The 23586-nt window shown below is 47.2% G+C and overlaps 1 protein-coding gene across 4 annotated transcripts in view; it reads right to left on the reverse strand.

Moving 5' to 3' along the window:
- Window positions 1-23586, reverse strand: part of LOC139755885 (uncharacterized) — a 131967-nt gene that overhangs the window by 80884 nt on the left and 27497 nt on the right. For 2 of the 4 annotated variants that reach the window (XM_071674589.1, XM_071674588.1), the window contains exon 3: window positions 16366-16410. The exons of the other annotated variants lie outside the window; for them this stretch is intronic. In XM_071674589.1, the coding sequence (XP_071530690.1) occupies window positions 16366-16410 (45 nt within the window). The remainder of the gene's footprint in view (window positions 1-16365; window positions 16411-23586) is intronic. 4 annotated transcript variants of the gene reach the window in all.

Consider the following 23586-nt stretch of genomic DNA (forward strand, 5'->3'; position numbering starts at 1 on the left):
TTTCCCCTGCGTCTCGTCCATTACTGTTTCTTCCCCCTACACGTCCATTAATTCCCTCTTACAAAACATACGTTATACCCCGTCTCGTTTGCCCTACCTCTCCGTCACTTAACCCCTAATATTCTTTTTTCTTTCACGAATCACTCCACACATGACACCCAAGGTCAAGAGCTCTCCCGACCACATAACACTTTCCAACCAAATTCCAAGGGCGGTCGACTCGACCGTTCGACCAACGGGAGATCATGAAGCAGTGTCACGAACCACCCGGACACCTGACCGAAGCCTTCTCAAGACATCCCTTCCTCCACTCGCAAACCTCAAACTGTTAACAGGTCTTTTGGCTACTAAGAAATCACCTCCAGGAGACTATGAAGACATTACCTTTTTCCACTCCTTTAGTCATACCAATTTATGAACGACAGTGTTTGAAAAGTTCATATATATATATATATATATATATATATATATATATATATATATATATATATATATATATATATATATATATATATATCGCTACCTCGCAAACGCGGGAGACAGCGACAAAGCAAAAAAAAAAAAAAAAATATATATATATATATGAGAGAGAGAGAGAGAGAGAGAGAGAGAGAGAGAGAGAGAGAGAGAGAGAGAATAGGATATTCATTTAAGTACTTCTGAGAATTCCAGGAATGACCAGAACACTGATGGGTGGGGGTCGTGTAGGGGGGGAAAGGGGGCACATGTCTCTAGGCAGGAGGGAGAGGAGAGAGACCACAACAATGGGCAACCCATCTCCCTTCCCCCACCTCCACAACCCCCTCGTCCCACAAGATAAGCTCACCACGACAAACGTGAACCCGAAAGTCCCCAAAAGGAAAGAAAATATTTAAATCTTGAACAATATCGCGTCTTCTTTTTCACCTTTAGCGGTTCCTCAACATTCAATGGTTAAACCATACACAGTGTACGTTTTTCTTCACGGTATATATGCGAGAGAAGGGGAAAAAAAAAAAAGTGACTGACGCCATGAAGAGAGAATTGCACCATGATAGTCACTTGTCTTCACGAACCTTCCTTGATATACCATATCTTCGATGAGGTACGAAGACAAGACACTTGGCTACGTGAAGACGCCACTTATCACATCAAGAAGCGGTTGACTGACATCCGTTTTTGATTATCAATCCTGAAATCTTAATTACTTTATGTTTTCCTGCGATTATCAGTTATAAGGTTTGAGATATACGATGGATTTTACAGTCTTTTTTTTTTTTATGTCTGCTTGCCTTTCCCGCCTTCGTAAGGTAGTGTCGGGAACAGGCGAAAAATGGCCTCATTTTCACACATACACTCTTTAGCTGTCACGTATAATGTACCGGAACCAGAATTTACCCCATACACAATCATGTCCCACAGACTGTTCCCCGGTTTAATACGGCCATAAAGGAAAAATTACGAAGCGATAAGAAGTATAACTGATGTACTGGAAACGTAAGCCATCGTGCAGCAATTCATAATGTTATGACTGGCTATGCAGGCCCCTCAGGAGCCCTCCATCTGCCTCAGTGGATCAACAAGAGGACATTTTTCCTCCCTCACTACGGAGCCTCCTCAAGTCCACCACAACGGTAGCACAGACCAGTACGCTCATCTGAGGGACGGAGGGAAAGACAGCAGCCTCAGCACAAGTAACACTCTCTCCACCACGCTGGATGAGGATCTCAGGAGTGATATGAGCCACCCCAGCCTCCATCACCCAGCACGTATTGTTACACTCTCCCTAAACACACTGGAGGACTGGACCCAAGCCCAGGGCACACGTCCACCCTCATTAGGTACCTGTGTGTAGCTCGTGCCTTCGGGGTGGGAGAAGCGAGCCTAGTAACCAGGTAAAGTGAGGAAGTAAACATCTCCATTATAATACCCGAGCACGCGCCCCAAGCCCGCCTGTCGACTACCTGCCCGCCCGCCAGTTTCCACCTTACGTTACGGTAATGATCCCCCCTGAGACCCATGCCTGAAGCTGGTTAGATGAGATAATGATCATCTTACGAGCTGGATGGACGGAGGAGTGAGTTCATATAACATTCAGGCCCGAATACCTACAATAACATAAGTCATTTCAAATTTACATTTAGCATACTGGACTGAAGTAACATGCAGATGCATTGTGGTTCCTGATAACAATATATATATCATAACCATTAACACAGAAGAGTAACAACATATTACGTGTTATTACATAGTTACAAGAAGCAAATCATGGTCTATGAACAGTGTCTTACCTTACGTATACCTCACGATGGTTTCGGATGTCTTCTACCCTCACAGGTCGGTCTGATAGGACCTTCCTTTACCTTACGTTACGTATAACTTCGACATGGTTTCGGAGGTCCTCTTACCCTCATAGATAGGTCCGGGATCTTACCTTACCTTTTATCTCTCGTTTTGAAGGAACGTAAAATCCAGCCTGCCTTTTTTTTTTTTTTTCTAAGATGGCAACTATTGCTCTGTTGTGTTGACTATGAGTCTTTCGTTAATTCCGAATTTCGATGGTGTCCGTGTCCGTCTGTTATTTCCTCACTTCCCCCATCAAAGAAAATTTGAAACTTTGAAATACTGAAAAATTTTGTTTACAGTTGGCCCACCGGAAAAGTTTACTTAAATCTGTGTATAATTTTGTGTCTTCTATCTAAGACAATTCCATCAATCATTTAGTATCATCTGAAATGCATACAATACGAAACTGTGGCTCGTGTCTGATAATGTCAGCTTTGGGGTATTTGACACAGCAGTGGTCAAGTGCTGCTCCTTGAGAAACTGAACTTTTTCAACCAAGCAAGCACCTGAAAAAGCCTAACCTACAAGGACAGGTTATGATCTTTAGTTGTCAATCCATCTGCCTACTTTTCCAGTTATCTCCATTTGAAACATTTTGTTCGTTATGACTTACTGGGCACGTTAATAAAAGATTGGGTAAAAATGTGTTTGTCCCAATCTACATTTCATTTGTTCTCCAGCGTCTCTTCCATTTTGTCAAGGTGACCAAGAAAGTGAGACAGGAATACACAGCCAATGACTTCCAGTTGGTGGTCGTGTGGATGCATGGATTATGGATGCTGGTCGACTTGGATGTTGTGGACGCAACCAATCTACACCTTTTTCTGTTGGCTGGTGGAAGATGAGAACCATCAGGCGAGGGAGGCATAGGTGTGTCTGGATAGAAAGTTCGTTCGTTCGTCTTGAGCCCAGGCGCAGGGAGTCCAAAGTGTCCGGAGTCTACGGATGGACGTTGTACACACGACAGCAGGAAGACCTGATGATGGTGATGATATGTTCCTTCCAGCGATTATTATCGCACACGTGACACACGTGGGGCTGAAGAACCTGGAGGGGACTGGAGCCTAGTCAGACAGTAAGGGGTGAGACGTGTTCGGAAGCAAGGCAGACGTGCGTGACTACTGTCTTGGTTTGGCTGATGATGATGATGATGATGTGGCTGGATGTGGTCCAGTTCTGGAGGTTACTGAGGGCGTCTCTTAAGGTCGACGTGTAGTCGGGAAAGTTGTTACCAACGCAGGCAGATATCAATGGCAGGGTCGTCCGTATATACACCCGTGCTTCCAACAAGCAGGTGCAGCTGTTAGGGAATCACTCATGAGGATGAGGAAAACCGTATCTTTGTTGTGTGTGGGACGCCACAGGTGAGGGCGTCCCTGGAAGCGCACAGCCTGACGACAATCATTAAAGAGCTTTGCAAGCCATGGAATGAGATTTTCCCGCAGCTCGTCCACCCTCCACCATCTGCTCATCCACCCTCCACCACCTGCCCGTCCACCCTCCACCATCTCCCTGTCCATCATCCACCTTCCACCACCTGCCCGTCCACCCTCATCCACCTGCTAGCCCACCCTCCATCACCCGCCCGTCCATCCTTCACCATCTGCCCGTCCATCATCCACCATCCACCACCAGCCCGTCCACCTTCCACTACCACACCCGACCAACGCTGACCTCTGCCACTACACAGAGGGACCACAACACTAACATTCCTAACCCAGAAATGATCCCACATTCCACCGCCCCTGGCGAGCAGCAGCAGCAGGAGCCGCTGCAGCTCTCACTCACAGGGGGAGTGTGAGGTGGGAGGGAGGTAGAGAGTGAGGGAAGGTGGGAAGGGGTGGGGTTGGGGGGATATGTGCGAGGGAGGGGTCCACCGACCGCCGCCGGTCACTCGTGTATTTGGGTTACGCATCCGCTGACGACGCCTGTAGGGGGGGTGGGGTGGTGGGGGGGATTGAAGGAAAGAGGGGAGAGGGGATGATTTATATGGTCGTTGAAAAAAATAAGTGTCGCACTCAACACCTCAAGGCTTCCGCAGATCGGTATAATCTACTACTTTACCGCGCTATATTCTACGGCCAGTCACACACACACACACACACACACACACACACACACACACACACACACACACACACACACAATTTAGGACTAATTTCAAATCTGAATAAAATTCACACTTTCGCGAAGTCTACCATTCCCTTCGCGACCTCTTAAAGTGAACGGAGAAAATCAGAAAATAAAATATAGCAAAATCATGTTGTGGCACAGGTGTGGTGCAGAGTACCATAACATACAGTTGAGTTATATAATCAGTGGTGAACATGAGGAAAATTATTGCAATGGCACAAGAGCTCAATGTAGTGCACAGATACGTGCAAAGTGTGGGTCAATACCGCTTAGTAATGTGACTCTGGCCAAAGAGGTGGAGGCCCACTGTAGTCGTCAAGGACACACATTACAGCAGGAGTCAGCACACACGTACATGGACAGTACATGAGCACACATAGCAAGATAGCACCACGAATCTGACAGAGACAGACAGACATCTCCACCTTGCAGAACCCTGACCCTTGCACCACAAAGGCTTGTGCTTTCTCATCCTTATCAACGATATGTTGACGACTCTTCTGACTGGTGTCGGCTGTTAACAACTGTTCTCCCTCCATCGTCCTCAATATACACTTAACACCATCATGAATTAGACCACCGCGTACCACGACACCATCAACCTTGCTTCCGACCCTGTCCCATCCACTTGATTATCAAGGACAGATAAAAGACTTGATTATCAGGGACGTGTATAAGACTTGATTATCAAGGACATGTATAAACCTTGACGTCAAGGTCATATACACGACTTTTACATGTTGATACGTGACGTAGCCAGGTATATCAGGCTCGCTATACCCCAGCCGTGTCCAGGATAGTCCCTGCAAAGCGCACCTCAGTGCAAATCTGGACGAGAAACTAAGATGGATCATCACAACGTTTTCAAAATTCTACGAAGACTCGAGACACTTGGAATTGCTACGCCTGAACTTAAGAACTCTTTTACTCCTGTCAAATTTACCTACAATTTCCTCATATGGTCTTCCTCCTTGTTCACCACAGAATAGGAGTTACTAGAAAAGGTGCCAAAAAATAATAAAGTATAAAAGATAATCCTCCGTCCCTTTCCTATCATCTATTAAGCTGCGCTCATCACATTAGTCCGTCTAAATCTCCCATCAACACAGGGAAATCATCCTACACTTCGTGAAGTAGTTAGTGGATCGCTCGCGCCTCCTTGAACTCCTTGCTACAATAGATTCCTCGTTCCCAAGTAGCAGTCTGGCACCACAACACCATCGAACTCATCCGTGCTCGCATGGATCGCCGTTACAGAAACAGCCACATCCCCTATCCCTATGAAAACCAATACATTGCCATACCAATACTTGTGGAACGACTGTCTGTTAAGCAAATCCATCCTATTTTCAAGGCCTCACGATCTATATTGTCTGTATTACGTCTACCTTCAGTCTTTGCCCGTTGTTAGTTCAATAAACCTTTACTTATTACCATTATTACACAAATTTATACATAGAATACTAAAGCAACAGAAGTGGGCTGACGATCCACTTATTTAATACATGGACATCAAGGGTGGGCGGAATTAGTGCTTAAGGGAACCTGACTCATCAAGGAGTAATCTTATCAGTCTTGCATTTTTCCTCCCTCCTCCTATCCTCTGGACGCTAATCATCGTTCCAAACACAACGAAACAGGTATCAAGCCTTCAATGTCCTCCGCGAGCCTGCTACACCTGGGTACGTCAGTCTTATACAAGAAAAAAATACTTGTATTTTTGAGGGTTCGCCTCGCCTCGGTCTTCGACAAAACTTTCCTGTTGATTCGTTCCTTGACTGTTGGTGCCTAAAACCTCAAATTCCCATGTACTTTCGATATAAGGAACAGACTGATATGTCTATAAATAAAACCGTCCGTTTCTTTCTTGCATATGACGTATCTCAGAGTTGCAACCATAGGATTTATCAGACTCGACCCAGTAATCTGTGCAGACATTGGAGTAAGAGAAGGAGGTTAATTCTGCAACACCGAGTATAGCAACTGTTCAAGCTAGTTATAAAAGGTCACGTCTCCAGACACAGCAACATACACATAAAAAGTAATGAACAGTACAGGGACTCGGATCCCACACGAGGATCCCCCTTCCCAGAGACCTGTTAAAGGGCTGAAGGTGAAGATGATCTGGTCAGGTGGTCACTGGCTCGTGCGGCACTGGGTCAGTTTTTACACCGTGGTGCCTCCAGCCCAGCCCCGCCCCGCCTCATATCTCCTCTCGTAGACAGCTTGGTGTTACCGTCGGGCTTGAGGACAGATGGAATCATGCAACCCACCAGAGGGTAACAGAATAGCAAAACAAGCAAACAGTACGGTGAGCGCCACGCGCTACTAGCCTAGCCATTCATGGCAATATCTCGTCGAAGGTACTCTCCTCCCATTACAGCTTTAGGACCTTCGAACACATACAGCCCATGACACCCGCAACACACCTGGCCTAAATTCCACCCGTGAGTAGAGGTTTTATGATCTCTCCAGCGCAAATTTGAGAAATAAACATTATACAGGTAGGAAATACTGCAGGACGGTCTGATCTTTTAACCTGCAGCCTATCATGAGTGAAAGACGAGACTATGGAACAAAACGATGTAAGGCGACGGGATCGATATGACAGAGGCGTTAACGTCTAGTGTCGAGGCTTCTCAACTTACGACCCGGAAATATCAACAGGACCGTTTAAGGATGTGCAATACCCGGTCAGTCAGTCAAGCGTCGTTAACCATCATGTCACTGCACCTCCGTCCTTTCGCTACGATCATTAGATCAACAAACCCAGGCCGACAACCAACGCTCCACAAGAGGTGAGGAGGGAAGGAGGGAAGGAAAGATGGAGAGAGGGGTCGGGCCGGCCGAGTGAGCCAAGGTAGGAGGACGAGGAGAGGGGCAGCCAGGAACACGATGGGCGGGAGGAGGACAGGTCTTGGCCACTAGCTCGTCTTACACTCCCAGCAGGTAATGTGTTGGGGGTCGGTCACCCTCACATCAACCCGCAGAACGATGCATCCAACTAGGTCGTCATCTATGGTTAACAGTAGTAGATCCTGAAGCTGTGCAAGGGTCGCTACAGCAGTAGTACTTAAGTTACCTTACCGAATCCTCACACCAGAGGATGCGCCTGGTGCAAGAAACCTACATCCACAACACCAGGTACACACACACACACACACACACACACACACGCGACCAGTTCTGACTCACAGGTCCTCAGTGGCAGGTCTACATGACCGTCGGGACAGGAATCGTGACAGGTTTCTTATGACAACCACCAACAATTGAAGGTCATGAGAAAATTTTTCTCTACCCAAGTAAAACTGCCCTTTTATAAGCCTGTATCCACTAAGTGGACACGGAATCTTTTTCCTTAATTTTACCTACCTGTCCTTTTATAAGATTCTGTCAACTACAAGAACACTGCATCTTTTTCTGTATTACTCTTCAAAGAACTCCCTTAAAGAAGATGGTAAAAACCAAAGCAATTCATGCAATACATACCGTATAACTAGCTCCTGAAGGATACAACTAGTTACTGGTTTACAGATGTTACTGATCCTGCAGGCTCTCATGGCCAACCTGACAAGAAATCAAAGACACTGGTTTACTGGTCTCAAGGTCTTAATGCTCAAAAAATGTATTGGTCTTTGAGTTCTCCATCCTGAAGGAGTCGCTAGCGGGGCAGTACAGGCCCCTATAAGAACTTAAAACCAGAGTTCCTGTATGTCATATTAAGCCACACTGAAATCACAATGAATGAAGCTTTCTTTTGCCTTCCTCCTCTTCCTACATCTCTCTCCCTCTTTAGGTTTTTCCTGTCTGGCGAGTAGCGGATGGCGATTCCCGGAAAGCTCGGGCTATTCATAACGGGAAAATCTTTGCTAACTGTACCTGGTAAGGTCTTGGTCAACAAAATTCAAGGATACCCTGATCAAAAACTCCCAATTTCAGAGTCGAGTCAACTTTGTGTAACATGAGTTGGCTCTTTACGTTGTCTAGCTTCAATATCTCATTTCAGTTTAGGCGGCCGCGAGCTGTAACACCTATGGACCTCGACGCAAGATTATGAGTATCTTCGATGTGTGGAAGTCACCGGGACTCAGCCTCTGGGAATCAACTTATGAGGTCTCCAGTGCTGAGCTCTGACCCAACACAGAGATCACCATCACCTGAGTAGTCATATTCGTAATTCTACAATCGTAAACTATCATAAGTATATCCCAAGAGAGGGTCTGTATAGTACAGTAGGTGGTGATGGGTGTAGGGAATAATACAACTGTGCTGTCCAGAACCTCCCATTCCTGGGAGCAACTCTCGCTATGTCATTTCAACATGAAAAAAAAAGAGAGGAGAGGTGTCGTGCAATGCCATCTTATGAAACTCAGTTCACAGTTCGGGGCTACGAGAGGCAATTTTCAGCACCTTAGCATTATGGGGGCAGAGCCATCACGATAACCAGGTCTGAGGCAGAGTACCCACACGAGCGGGAATGCTCCATCCCGTCCCTCGCCCAGCAACTTGACCCGCTCACGATACACACCTGCAATCGTGGCGTAATTACCGTGGCCGGTGTAATTATGGGGGCGGCAAATGTTGGCTAATTAGAGGTGCGAAAGCAGGTACGCAGGCCAGTCCCACGGTAACCACCACCAACATGACCCTTGTGGCTAAACTTAACTAGTCATAGGTACGCCCCTGGCGAAAACTGACTGGACATTGACGAATGTGAACAAAAAAAAATTCTACCCAAGATATATGCATCCCTGTGTGATACCTTTACGTTTCACGGTCTTCAATTAGGGAGTGACTCGGCCAAGCAAGTGACAGACAAGCGTCACGTCAGCTTTCCACCAGACACCGTGTTTGACCGCGGGCCGAGGCTGGTGCCTGCCTGCCTGGGTCACATATAGCAACCGGCCGCGCAGCCTCCTTCGCCTGATCGTATCTGGAACGCTTAAGGTATCTGCCTCAATTCAGATACCATATCTTACCTCTCTTATCGAGGCTACCATCAACTAATAGGGATTGTTATATGCCCTTAATTCTAGCATATGAGAAATTGGTTTATTGATCTCTTTCTGTTTAAGATAAGGGCGTTTCCACAACGCGTGGAAACAGATATTAACCGCTCGTTTACATCCCAAACGATTACGATCCAATTAACTCTCTACCCCGCTGACCACAGCCAGGCTGGCTCAGGGGTAACCTTCACTACCTGGACCCACCATCATTAAGGCCCAGGTCATCACGACTGATCTGATCCTGACCTGGTACCTAGTGACCAGCACACAGCGAACACGAGTCGCCGTTTCCTGCCCCAGGAGCCGGAGCGAGGCGTCGCCGTCTGACCAGTGCCCGCCAGACTGGCGCGCGGTCAAGCAGCGTCGCCGCGCCACACGACCGTTCACCGCGCCAGCCTTCCCTTCCTTCCACGCCAAGTTTCTTGCACTTTTGCCATAACAGATGAATTAACTTTATCTCTGGTCTTCTCCGTTGATCATGCCGTAATTTCTTGCATTCTGGACATCAACGACATTCGAATATTTTGGAATCCACACTTACAAACAACCTAATGTCTGTCTCACTCACATTTCTCATCCCAGCCACAGTACAAATACCGATACCACGGTGTTTTAATTTCCGACCAATACTGAAAGCCAGTCTCGACCAGTCATCAAGCCGAGATGATGGGTATCTCCGGCGTCGCTGGCCGAACTGCGACGGAACCTTTGATGCCACAGATGATCATCAAATTCGACCACGATGATTTAAAAACAAAAATAATAGATATCATGAACGTGTACGTAAGAAAGACGGTTCTAAACACTGCAGCAGTGTCTGTCATCCTCTTACTGACTGATACTACTGGACTCTGTAAAGTGGCAAGAACCCTATGGTTATTCACTGCTGGTTTTCAAGCACAAAACAAAAGAGATCTAAATACTTAAAAGAATCTGATTATCATCCTGCAGACGCAAGAGTTAAACGATCTCTGTAAAGCAGTTACTGTGACGGGCCGAGTCTGTGGGGCTGGACGACAATGACCATCTGAGATGGACATAACGGCGGTGTGGTTTGTCCTTTAGTATAAATGACATTCCGCAAGTACTTGTATCTTTGTACTTCGCCATCTCACCGTGTCTCACTTCTCCTTACACCGTGATCTCTTGCTTTTCTCATCATTTTTCCTCACCACAAAACCGCTTCGAAAAGGATCCACCGATGACGTCTGCATTCATCCGCATTCCTTCGTTATCATGACAGGATGCAGCTGGACGGACATCTGCAGCACCGCTGAACTGATAAGGAACAACAGCACCGCGTCCTCTGTTTCCACGAGCCTAACCTCTCAAATATCAGTAACCGTTCAGACGTATTTTGTAATGTATCATCCGGTTTCTCTCGTCTTGCCGGTGGGTGATTTTGAATCGATTTCCTGCGGGATGATTGTGACTTCGGGGTCGAGGAGCTGTGTAGTGTAGTGAGGTTCGTGTTGTGTGGTGGAGGCAGGGGCTTCCAGCTTCCCAGGACTTACGTCCTTATGTACGTATGTATACCCTACACCGCCACACCTTCCTCTCTCTCTCTCTCTCAAGCTTCTCCACCACAGACTTCCACAGTACCCTATGGCCGTTCATCATATCACAGAGTCGCTAGCTCACTCACTGTACGCGGTTCATCAACACCATCGCCACCATCATCGTCGTCCTCACCACCGCCTCCCTCACTTGCCATGGGTGAGGCACCGGCTGTCATGCGTATAACACCCGCCCCCTCAATAGCGCTTCCTCCATAACCCCTCTTGGTTTCATGCGTTGTACACCGGCTCTCAAGCGCAATAAACCAACGGCTCCACCAGGGTTTTCCGACTCCACCTGAGCAATAAAACAACGGCTTCAACAGTGTCTACCTGAGTAATGAGCTAGTGTCTTCCTCGTCCTGAGCAATAAGCCAGCGTCTTCCTCTCGTTCTGAACAGTAAACCGACAGCTTCATGAGTCTATCCTCGTCGTGAGAAATAAGCCAACAGCTTCAGGAACGTCTTTTCGTTATCAACATCATATTACCACCGACAGGAGAATCTCCCCTTCACCATGCATTATAATCCACCAGCAGGAGCGGTCACACATGATAAGCCATCACCAATACCAGCGTCCCCTCCACCTCGTCATGTAAAATAAACCATCACCAACAGACGCGTCTCTAATGCGTCAGGCAAAACAGACCACCACCAACAGAAGCGTCTCCTACATGCCATCCACAATAAGCCACCACAACAGAGGGATCTTCCCTCATCACCCACAACAAGCCACCACAACAGAGGGATCTTCCCTCATCACCCACAACAAGCCACCACAACAGACGGATCTTCCCTCATCACCCACAATAAGTCATCAACAACAGAAGGATCACCCCCTCGTCATGCACAATATACCACCATCGTCACCCCCCCCCCCTTCTTGCCAGACGCTATACACAGTCTTGTCATGCGTGAACTACCTTTACTCTCGCTCGGATCTCTTCCTTTTTACCATCTAATTAGTGTTCTTTACGTCCTTGCTCAGCAGAGCATCATACTCGATTACCCCTTCGGGCGTAAGAGGCCAGTATATACTCCCCCTCTCGCCCACCCTCTACCTGCGCCAGTGAGCGTGGCTCCTGAGAGAGAGAGAGAGAGAGAGAGAGAGAGAGAGAGAGAGAGAGAGAGAGAGAGAGAGAGAGAAAGGCTGGGGCAGATGTGGTTCCCACGGTGAGGAGCAAGGTGCCTCCCCCAGGCCAGGCCAGACCAGTCGTCACAACCACCTCCACCCTCCTCAGGTTACGCCAGTACCTCCCTCTCCCACGTGGACTCCGCGCCATACCCACCCACGCCCCACCCAGAGCCCTACCCTTCTGATTCACCCCAGCCTCCCCTCACCATGACCAATCCTCCTGCCCAGCCTCCCCTCACCACAAGCCAACCCAAACCCTCCCAATCCATCCCTCACTACCACCCGTCCCCTCCCAGCAGCCCCAACCCTGTTTTCCCACAGCTACTGTTGTGTCAAAAGAAAAATGACGATCACTGTTCGTCTTTTTCACTCTAATCTCCCGTTCGACATCAGCGTAGCTCTGCTACAACAGCAATAAATAGGAAGCACTGTAGAAAACACATGGGCTCCGTTATCAGGCATGTATCTATCTGACAGGACGAATCTACGAGGATATTCTACAGCCATGGAGGACTGGACAGCTGACAGTGGACAGCTGACAGTCATCTCGATCTGCTCAAAACACTCTCTTGGGAAGCCTCCGTGACGAGCTGGCCTGCTGCCTTAGGTCAACTGTCGGTCCCAGTCGCCACCGAGCGGTGCAGGCGACCCGCTGCATCACCCGCTACACGACTTAATCAAGCTATCGCGTTAGCCCCCGTCCGCCTGTCCAGCAGCAAGCCATGCCCATCAACCTGTTGCGGCGGCGGCGGCGGTGGAGAGGGTTAGGTGGCCGCGCTGCTGGTCAGGTTACAATGCGGTCGTTTTAATCCACTGTCACCCACCGCAGGGCTGTCGCCTCGACACGACCTTTAAACCCACCATCACTAAGGCAAGCCCAGACACGGGAAGACCAGCCAAGACCCTTCGAAAACCCGAGTGATCTGCAACACAGCCTAACTTAGGCTGTTCAGACGACCATGAGACTCACGACCACTTGTCGAGACAAACCTGCCATGAACTATCATCCCCCACCATCTTCAGAACAAAGCCAATATGAATCGCCAAGAGCTTTTCATGGACCAAAGAAGCCCATGTCACAGCTCAGTATGGCCCAACTGGAGACACTAGGGGCTCCTCCTCACCGACTTATTGAAGTCTGGCCTGACATAACTAGTTCGTCCAACTCCAGACGTGACTGTGGTTCGTGCGGAGTTTTGACTACCTCAGAACTTTCTGGTAATTTCAACGTCTCTTCAGAAGCAAAGACCCGACCATCATCCACCTAACTGACGAGGTAAGAATCTGTGGTGCCATTATATGGCGCGATGGCAAGTCACGAGTTCGGAGAGTCTGCAGCCGTTCTCAACCTTAGCCTAAACTCCATTACCCCGAGACATGTCTGCATTTCCATCGACTTTTCTAGTGGGCAGATTCGTCTAATCCCCAAGGCCATATCGTCAACAGAACAGGTCTGGTCACTGAAAAAAAAGAGGAGGTTTTCCGGTTGAGCCGTCGGTGTCTGCCCAACGCACACCCTAGAACATAGACAAAGGTCACCAGGTCTTGTGGGAAAAGTCCTGACAAGTTTCCATGGCGGTTGCTGCAGCCAGCAGGTGTGGTGTGGGAACGCAAGACAAGACATCATGGAGAAGAACGACTAGATCATTCAAAGAGGATTGGTTACGTTAAGTAGGTTAGGTTTCAATACATCTTTGTGATTGTTGTACTGTATCTGGCATGTTTTTAGTTCTGTAACTGATTATGTTGTCTCTTGCTTCCTCCAGCGCCTGACAGAAGGTTTGGAAGGCTGAAGTGAATGTAGAATTCAAGTCTATGAAAAAAATCTATGATAATTAACATGAGATAAGAACTTGATCTTTAGATCAATTAAGGCAGAATGAGCTGGTCATTCTTCTTACTGGCACACACATCCGTATGCTCAGAAAGAATTCTAATCCATGCACAAATGCTGAGTTCAGAACGCATATTATTCATGGACTTTATCAAGTGACACAGCTGTTCCACTACCTTACCCCCATGGAAAATTTACTTCCTCTAACATCACTGTTCCTTCCCATCACCTCAAGTCACAACTTGAGCGGGTACCGAGTTAAACACAACGACAGTAGTTGCTCTGACTCCATCGCCGGAGACTGTAATCCTTCAAAACATGTCAGACACAGACAGTCCTCTACAGTAAAAGACAGCAGTCGCTGGAAAAGCTGTTGTTGTAACACACACTCACGGTTCCTATGTTGACTGGAATTAAGATCACCAACTAGGCATCCACACAACTGATCCTTAGTGCACTGTAGCCCCTTTTGAGCCACAGGCCACAGAATGGGTAAGAGTGGACCATAACTTCGCTGTTTCTCCTATAAAAAAAAAGAAACCAAAATCCTATTAAGGCCAAAGGAGGGCAGGCGCTCCACAGTGGTTTAAAAAAAAATCCTGTTGTCACACAGATACGGTCCTGGCAGTCATCCTTCGGGCCTTTCTGATCGACCATATTGTTACATCCGCAACGACTCGGTTCGTCACTGAAATAAAATACACAACTTCAATACACCCACCCACAGGCTTGACCATAGTATTCCTCCTTCCTCAGCAGCATTAACGGTGTACATTATACCTATGTCAGTGTATTGGTGACCCACAGCGTGGCCTTCCAGACAGATTGAAGTCTCTTCTGTAAGACAATACACCCGGTTCCTCACCACAGATCATCATCCAGTTCAGCAGTATATTACATGTCTTGTGAGAAGACGAGGAAGCGGACTTCAGAAAGTGTTGGAGTTAAGGATAGTTTTACCTGTAAACCTCCCCAGGTTCCCAGGAACCACCTCTATCGCAGACGCAATCATCCCTTCCACTGACAGGGAATGAGGTGGATCCATGATTCCAAGTTTAGATGTTCTAAATCTTTGTTTAAATCCTTGGAAAGTTATCGATTAAGGTCGGTTCTCACGAGAGGGCCAACCTTAACATAAAAGCGGGGAAACTTGACCTCAAATGAAAGTAAACTTATCGTCTGTCTTTATTAGGCTTTGGAAACGATCCAACACTGTGGTGTCCTAAATTGTAATCTACCCATAACTCGTGACGTCGTCTGCAAATGGCGCGAAACTGCCTTCGTGTGTCGGACGTCGGACCATCTGCGCATGTGTCGCCTTACGTTACTCTGTGTTCACAGGCAACTCGTCAATCAGACAGAGTTTGCAGTGGAACGGGATTGAAGACGAGTCAACAGGCGAGGTATTAGTAACTTCCAGTAATCTGGTTCGGGTATTGCCACAGATATCTCGTTACACACAGGCGCCAGACATTTCTTGTGAGTCGACACACCACCAAACAGCCCCAGTCATGAAGGCCAGCAGGACTGGTGGGAGATATGAGGTCCTCATGGCCAATCTGGTACAGTTCCAAGGTCGAGAAGCAGCACATTATTGTATGAAATGTTTACATTACACCGCAAGACTGAATGGCGCCGTCCACATGGCCATCCACGAGCGTATCTCTAACCCACCGAAATTCCATTCCAATTACTTTATTTGGTAAATGACCAAGACGTACATAAAATTTCCATTGGTGAAGAAGAAAGGATTAAAACACAGTGACTTTAAGTGAGGGAAACACAGCATATAATCATAAACAATGAAGCTATCCTGGTTAACACGGCATATAATCATAGACAATCCAGTTATCCAGGTTAACACAGCACATAATCATAGACAGTCCAGTTATTCAAGCTACTTCATCTTAAAATCAGTCAATAAAGGTACAGAAACAGATGTAAATAATCAACTGCGAGGTCGGTTAAACACAGGTCTGCCTAAGCGAGGCCAATCATGGAATACGAACTTTTTAACAAGCATACACAGTTAGGGGAGTTGCTAGACCACTAAGATTTGAATACATTAGCCAAACTCAATTTGCCTGGTCGACACAAGGAAAACTTGAGTTATTTCAACAAAAACATTCTTAACAAAGCAACTCAGGCGACTTACCTTTAAGAAAAAAATAATCCAGTTCACTTTTGAAAAAGAAATTAGTAGAAATCATGCAAGGCTGGGTGACAGCCAGAGGTGGCCGGACCTGTACTTGGCCAGCAACACTACCCCACACATGATGGTACACACACACACACACACACACACACACACACACACACACACACACACATACTTACAATACAAAGGCCTTGGGAAACCCAGAAACACACTTACCTTGGTGATGGTGGCAGTGGTGGTAGGAGACGAAGTAGACACGACCTGCAACACGATAAACACACACTTAACCCACAACTGCAAGACATGGTTGCATTCTACTGGTCGAGTCATTATAGAGTAGAACACCTCAGGATAGCCCTCAAGGGCTACTCTATGATATAAACAACTTCAAATATTATCTTTACTGCCTTCCTACATCGTCAGATAATTCTCTTCTTGAGTGGTAAATGTGCATCATCAATTACATTATAATCTATAAAAGATAAGTGGCTTCAACAATGTACTGATTTTATCAGTCTGTCTGTATCTAACACAGGCAGGGAAATGAGGCCCAAACATAACTTCCCTGAGGTAAACACATTACATCATACACGTAAAGCTACTACCTCAGGTGCAGGAAATAATAGTAATGCCACTTAGATATCCAGTCCTCTTAACCCTACGGAGCCAGTAATGACACACCAGCCATCCAGGACTGCTCCATCTGTATAGTCAGCAACACCACATTCATCCACAGATTCCCCCTATACAGTTCACCAACCCGGCAACCCTATCCCCCTGCCTCCCAGCCTTTGTATTGATGCATCCCTTCCCCGTAGAGCCAACACCATTACACGCATCTCCAGCAGGTAGCAACATCCTCCTCCTCCAAAACTATGTAGCCCTGGGGGTAAAACCTTAGGACTCTGTCCTGCGGTGCCTCCCACCCGCAGGGTCCACACCACCACCGGGAACACTTCACCACACTGGGCCGTCTGCCCGCCTTAAGGGAAGAAATCCCCTACATTCCCGACGGTACAGCGAGAATATAGGGGATTCACACACTCGCCCCATTCACTATCGTGCCAATAATGATAACCCCAACAACCAAGACTACACCGTTATGCGAGTGTCGCCATAAACACTGGCCCCCTCCCTGGGGCAGCTCACAACGTTGCCAGCAACTCTCCTCGTCGTCGAACAAAACCAGAACCAGTCTCAGGACACTTCTTGATCTAACAACTGTTCAAGCAGCTAGAAAAACCTGACGCAACTCGTTATTTATGAACCACTTATCTTGAAATCAGTCCGGCAAAAACAGGTCCTGAAAATTACGGCACGAATACCTTTCCAGCGAGGGTCCTGATGGCGGAGACGTGTATTGAAATGGATATAATAAGTATCTGTCTCAAGGTGAAGACTTGTGAGGAAGGTGTGCCACTGACACGACCTGTGGGAAGAGAAAGGCCGAGGCTTGTGCTGGCGACGCCCCGGGCAACAAGTCTCTGCCTACTACCCTCCACGTATTGTGTGTTTAGTGGGAAACGTTGATTACTGACGAAGGTACAGGTTGGGTTCACGTTTGGCTGGTGTTTAGATGGTGACGACAGACTTCAGTGGCGATATAGATTTTCTGTTTCCAGCAATCTAGTTTTCTGATTGACATAATGCTGCAAGTTAAATGTTCTTTGTGTAAGCTCGGGTGTTGTGATGAACGTGCGAGGTCGTCCACATATCAGTGAACATTCACATTGTGGTTTGCAAGGGGTAAGACTGAGGAACGTCATGTAGGAAGAAAAAGAAGAAAGTTGGAGACAGAACAGCTACCTGGGGGACTTCACTGTAGAGTTCGAGTGTTTTAGAAATGTGGCCTTTGTGGACGACTCTGGTTGGGCAGTCCAAAATAAAAATAGCCGATCATTATTTGTTAAACTCATGGACGGCGGTGATGTCAAGAACCTTTGGTGTTAAGATATGTCGGGGTAAGGTTTCGAATAGTTTGCTGAAGTCTATTACAGCCAGTACCGTGTGGGAGGGGAGCTGTGCATGGCTGAAGCCATAAAGGCGCGTTGTGTGAGGTACGTCTGTGTAGTAAAGTGGTGGAGTGACCTGATATGAAGCCAGCCTACTGGAGGTGAATATTAGTTACCCTGTCAAGCGATGTCACACCCGTCTCTGAAAGGGTGACAGATTCTGTGAGTAAGAAAGAAAAATACGATGGGAAAGGTTTCCACAGTCTCGCTGTGGAAGGAAAGAAGCAGACATCGAGCCTCTCACTCCTGAAACTGCCAACAGTTACGCAACATTTGTGGGGATGTAGTGACCTGTTGGGCGCTGCGTGACCTTGCCAGAGGAGGAGGCATGCCGACAGCCAACTATCGAAAGCAGAAGCCAAAGAAATTAATGTCTCCAAAAGCGAGAAGCAACATCGCGACGAAGAGAAAGTGGTTCATGATGAGGGGTGTGAGATGGAGCACTGGTGAGGCGAACTGATGATGGGATGGTTGTGTTGTGATGGATGGTGAGGAAGAGCTCAGTCTCTCCCAGGTACGTCAGCAGCGAAGCTGCGGAGCAACGCTTTATACAGGACGTTTCCAAAATCCAGACTCAAGTGGGAGAACTCACTCTTTACTTTTAGTTCATAAAATGTTCACATGTGACTGATCTTCATGCATGTTCATGGTATGCAATATGGAAATTTGCTGAACTAAAAGGTTCAAGAGTAAATCCTGTCAAATTCCGGATATCTGAGGCATCCTGTGTTCCCCCAAGAGCCTACTCTGAAAAAAAAAAAAAAATACAACAGAAAACTGAAAAAAGGAATCCCGTTTTCTCATCGGGTAGGGTCAGTCATTTCAGGAATACTTCACCTGAAGACACAGGAGACACTGTCAATGGGCAGTGAGGTAAGCTGGTGATATACAACGAGGTCTGACAACAGGTGACGGAGAGAGTTTCGGCACCAGAGGCCGGGTCAAGAGGCTGTGGCTGGGTGCTGGGATGCAGGTGCTTAAGGGAGGCATGGTGAGACAGGCTGCCCCTCTGGGGAAGCAAGGGGTCCCTAGGCGGGCACTCCCCTGCTTCCGGCACACTTGCGCCCGCTTGGCGACGCGACGAAGGAACATTCGTCTCGATCAAACTCAGTACCGTTTCCATGATCAACCTCCCACCTGCCACTGTCCTCTGTCGCTCAAGCGTCGATCTAAGTAAGACCTAACTGTCAACCTCAATGAAATTTATATATAAAAAAGGTACTGTTAATCTACTAGTGGTACGAAGCAAGATCGGGATATTCTCTAGGCCTTCGCGGGCCCTAGCTTGGCTGACAATCACGACCAGTGTACAAAACACATCAAGTTTTTGCCACCTGGTCTGTTATTACGTCGCGGAAGCAATGGTAACACGTCTCTCGACCACGTTTTTGTCCAGTAGCTCAGCTGCCTTCATGAAGTTCACCAGCAGGCGCCCTGCAGGCTGTTGCAAGAACCAAGTGTCCTCGTAAGGTCAGCCGGCAGCAGGATCCTGAAGGATGTCACAGAAATCGACTGCGTTTAGACCTTCTTTCAATACATTTTTTGAGGAAACTTAACCGTTTAATGGGCCATCCTCCGACTTCCCTGCAGTATGGATTATCTGACACATACAACCCGGTATATCATGTGTCATCTTCAATAAAATTTAAGTCAGGAACCAATTTATCCATTTATTGTTATGAACTCCGCTCCCACAACATGTAATGGATCGAGGACACACACGTATAATGCACCTCTTATAGATATTGATTTTTGGAGAAATGGGGATATCCCTTATCCCAAAGGGCTGGCAAAGAGCAGGGGAAACCATGTTCTCTGGGACATGCGTCCTACCGTTTATTCAGGAGTATAATCACAGCAGCTACAGCTGACGCTTCCGATGGTACACATACGCTTACCCACTTACAGAAGCGTGTCCCACACTGCCGCCTGAACTTGACTGTCTAATTATGGAGGAAAGTTAGTGAAAGGCGACACATATATTACTTGAGGCTGTGGGGCAACAGAGAGCGACGTGAACGCGGCGTCACGGGGCGGGAGGAGCGGCAGGAGGAGGCTACGATGCGAGGCAGTGAGGATGGCCGACGTTAGGCACACACCTCCCCAACCTCCTCCTTCTCCAAAGAACACTGACTGAGCGATTGCTGAAACGCCATCAATCATCACCACCTATGCGGCAGTTACTTTCATCACTCCCATCATCACACATAAACATTATTACCATCAACAACCCCACTTACAACACCTCGCTGGAGCGGACGGGGAGAGCAGGTCACCGGCAGCCACAAGCCCCTGTTTAATGAGCGTCACCCCGGCAGCAGCGGAACCATCATCTCCTACTGCAGCTACTAACCTGCTACAGAAGGTTCACCCTCCGCCTCTGCTAGGTCATGGGTCACGAGGGGTCACGCAAACACTAATAACACATCCAGTCACCTGTACAGGGCTTTCACACACCAGGTAAACAATGAGCCATAAACTTATCACTTTTGACGTTGATACGAGGGATAGAGTGGACGGCACCAGCCGTGGGTGGATAGATCTTAAGTCACTACAGGACCCACCACCAGGGGCCGATCGCTCGAGGGATGATGAAAAGGGAAGAGCAACAGGACGGTTTACTGGGTGTGGGCAATGCGGTAGTGCATAGGAGTGGCAAAATAGGGACACGAGTGCAAGGATGATGGAACAGGGAGAGTAGTAGCAGCACAGCAGTGTGGGGCAGTGCAAGAGATGGTACAGGAGGAGGGTAACGGTCCATGGTGATGGGGCAGCAGTTGTAGTGTAATGGTATGGACCGTCGGTGTCGGAGGATCGCCACACCTTATCACCATGACCAAACCTACAGTCCATGGACTGAGACAAAGTACAAACCACCACCAATACAGCATCAGTGCTGTGACGGCAGGGAAAACTTTAGTAAAGCCGCTGTAAGATGCATGCAACATCGAGCCAGCCAGCATGACACTCAAGGTATACGATGAAGGTAATTTACTGCACATGAGGGAAGTTTCCAGAGGGCTTTTGGGTTCACTTGGTAAAGCGAGCAACAATCCCTCAAAGACGAAACATCTCTGATCAACCTGGCCCAACCTGAGCTACATGGACTAAGATGAACTAATCACAAGCTCTTGTACTGCATGCATCGTTCTTTCAAAGCACGTCTAGGACCTTTGTTTATCGTCCTAAGAACTGCCTCCTCCCGAGAAGCAAGACTACGTACGGCCTCGGGTAGTCGTGCAGGTTCGGGTCAGATGCAACGGGAAGGTCACCATGACCTACACATTCCTCAGAAGGTCGGGAGGCCACAAAAGCCACTGCCGGGAGGCTAGGATCTCCACTCACAGTATCAAGTCATCTCCATAATAACCCCACATCAACAATGACAGCAATACTAACCGATAATCAAACTGTGAGCAATGGAGAGAGATGCAAGAGTCTGATACTCGAAGCACAGCAACAAATCTTCTAACAAATACTTTTGAACATACTTTTTCGAAGTGCAGAGAGTCCAGATTGGTTTAAAAGTCTGTAGTAATCATGAAATACACTCCAACGCTACAGACAAGATACGAGAACACCCAACTGAAGGAATGTTCCCTCATTAGAACTACAAATGTTAGAATAAATAGAAAAAAAAATCGTTATCATTTACTGTGTCTGTAATGATGGTTACTCCTCACGACTGCAGGGAATCTTCTGAACACATCCCAAATACTTACACAGCCATATGGAAGAGCATCTCATTCCCTGTACGTACACGCTCCTAACGTCGCTAAAAACCTCGTCGGCAGGATTTTGAAGCCTAGCCACCCCTTGCTTCGCAGTTCTGCCTGAGGGGGTCAAGCAATACTGGAAACATATCAATTATCTCTATGCCCCATGCCGCAAGACCCTGGTCTTCTATGTCTAAAAATCCGATCTTAACAGAATTCTTTATATCCCTACATATAATGTGCGTAATAATGTGATTTTCTGAGATCTGAGATAAATAAGTTATTGATTTCTCGCAGGCGCTGGAGAGCTTAGACCTAAACCCTCGTCGGAATCTAATCAGTGGCAGCTTGGCTTTTTGTTCGTTATTATGAATATCGAATTTGTGAATATCGAATACGTGACATGTTTTTTTAAATTCTAAGTACAACATCTTGGGCACCCACTCGAACGAACCTATTGTTCTCACTTTAAGCTACGACGCACAGAGGCAAATCCAACTTAAGCTATCCACATAGTCGACGCCTCTCCCTCCACAGACCTACACTACCTCTATCCACTCTACCTTCAAACTCACGTACCAAAACTCCCCACCTAGCACGCACAACCCCTAATATATCCTACCAAACAACCATTCCTCCCCGCATCGTTAATCATCATCCTTTCAATTACTACAACAATCGTCATCCTTTTCACAGCTGTATCAACCCACAATCCCTTTCACCTCAATACGTACCACCATCATTATTACCAACACATTAGCCATAATCCTTTTTCATCTTACTGGTTACCACAATCACTTTCACCACATTAACCACCACCCTTTTCAACACCACAGCAACTCTCATCATTTTCACTGTCACGCTAAGCCCGTGTGCACTTCACGCCACCATCATCTACCACCAACCGCCACAGCAAACCACTACACCCTCCCTTCCTCCACCACCACTACAGTAGTTACGGTGAGGCGGAAGACGGCCGGGTGTGGGAGCGACTTCCGCCATCTCCCGCATAACCGCTACGTCATCACCTCAGCTTCAACACTATAGAGACATCATGTACTGACATCCCTAGACGTGTACTGACGTCATGTGGACATCACACTTCCGACAAAGTACATCAGCAAGAGTGTGTGAAACTGTGAATACCTATTTGTACTTTACGAGGGGAGGAGGGGGGCGTGCTACACTCGCGGGGCTCCATCTCGTAAACTTTCTCTTTCACATTTTTTTTTTTTAGAACTATGTTGTCAGCATTCACGATTCCATCACTCACTCCATTCCATCTACCCACTACTCATAACTACATAAGAGTGCTCTGCATCTTTCCTAGCTCTGGCTTCTGAATGCCGTTTACTGTCGACATTATTTTAAGTAGTTGTTTTCGCCATCCCTCACTCTTCTCTTATCAATGAGACAAATTTATGGTCCCTGTCCTCCTTCTGTTAGTCAGCTTTCTTAATTATATGCCAGTCTTTCTGTCCCCATCTGGCTCTTCTCTATTACTTCTTTCTACTTCTGCAGGTGCGGTGACCAAATCTGAGAAGAACATTCTAAGTTTGGCCTTACCTACGATGTGATCAGTTCTTTGAATACTTCGTCATCCATTTGGTTTCGGATTACTATTTGGGTGTTACAGGGAGAGAGTTCTACACTCGTGTTGCCTCGTCTCTTAACCTTGTATACATGTATCATATCTTTACACCACACAC

Source organism: Panulirus ornatus, chromosome 20 (genome assembly GCF_036320965.1).
Source record: "Panulirus ornatus isolate Po-2019 chromosome 20, ASM3632096v1, whole genome shotgun sequence".
NCBI classification, from domain to species: Eukaryota; Metazoa; Arthropoda; class Malacostraca; order Decapoda; family Palinuridae; genus Panulirus; species Panulirus ornatus.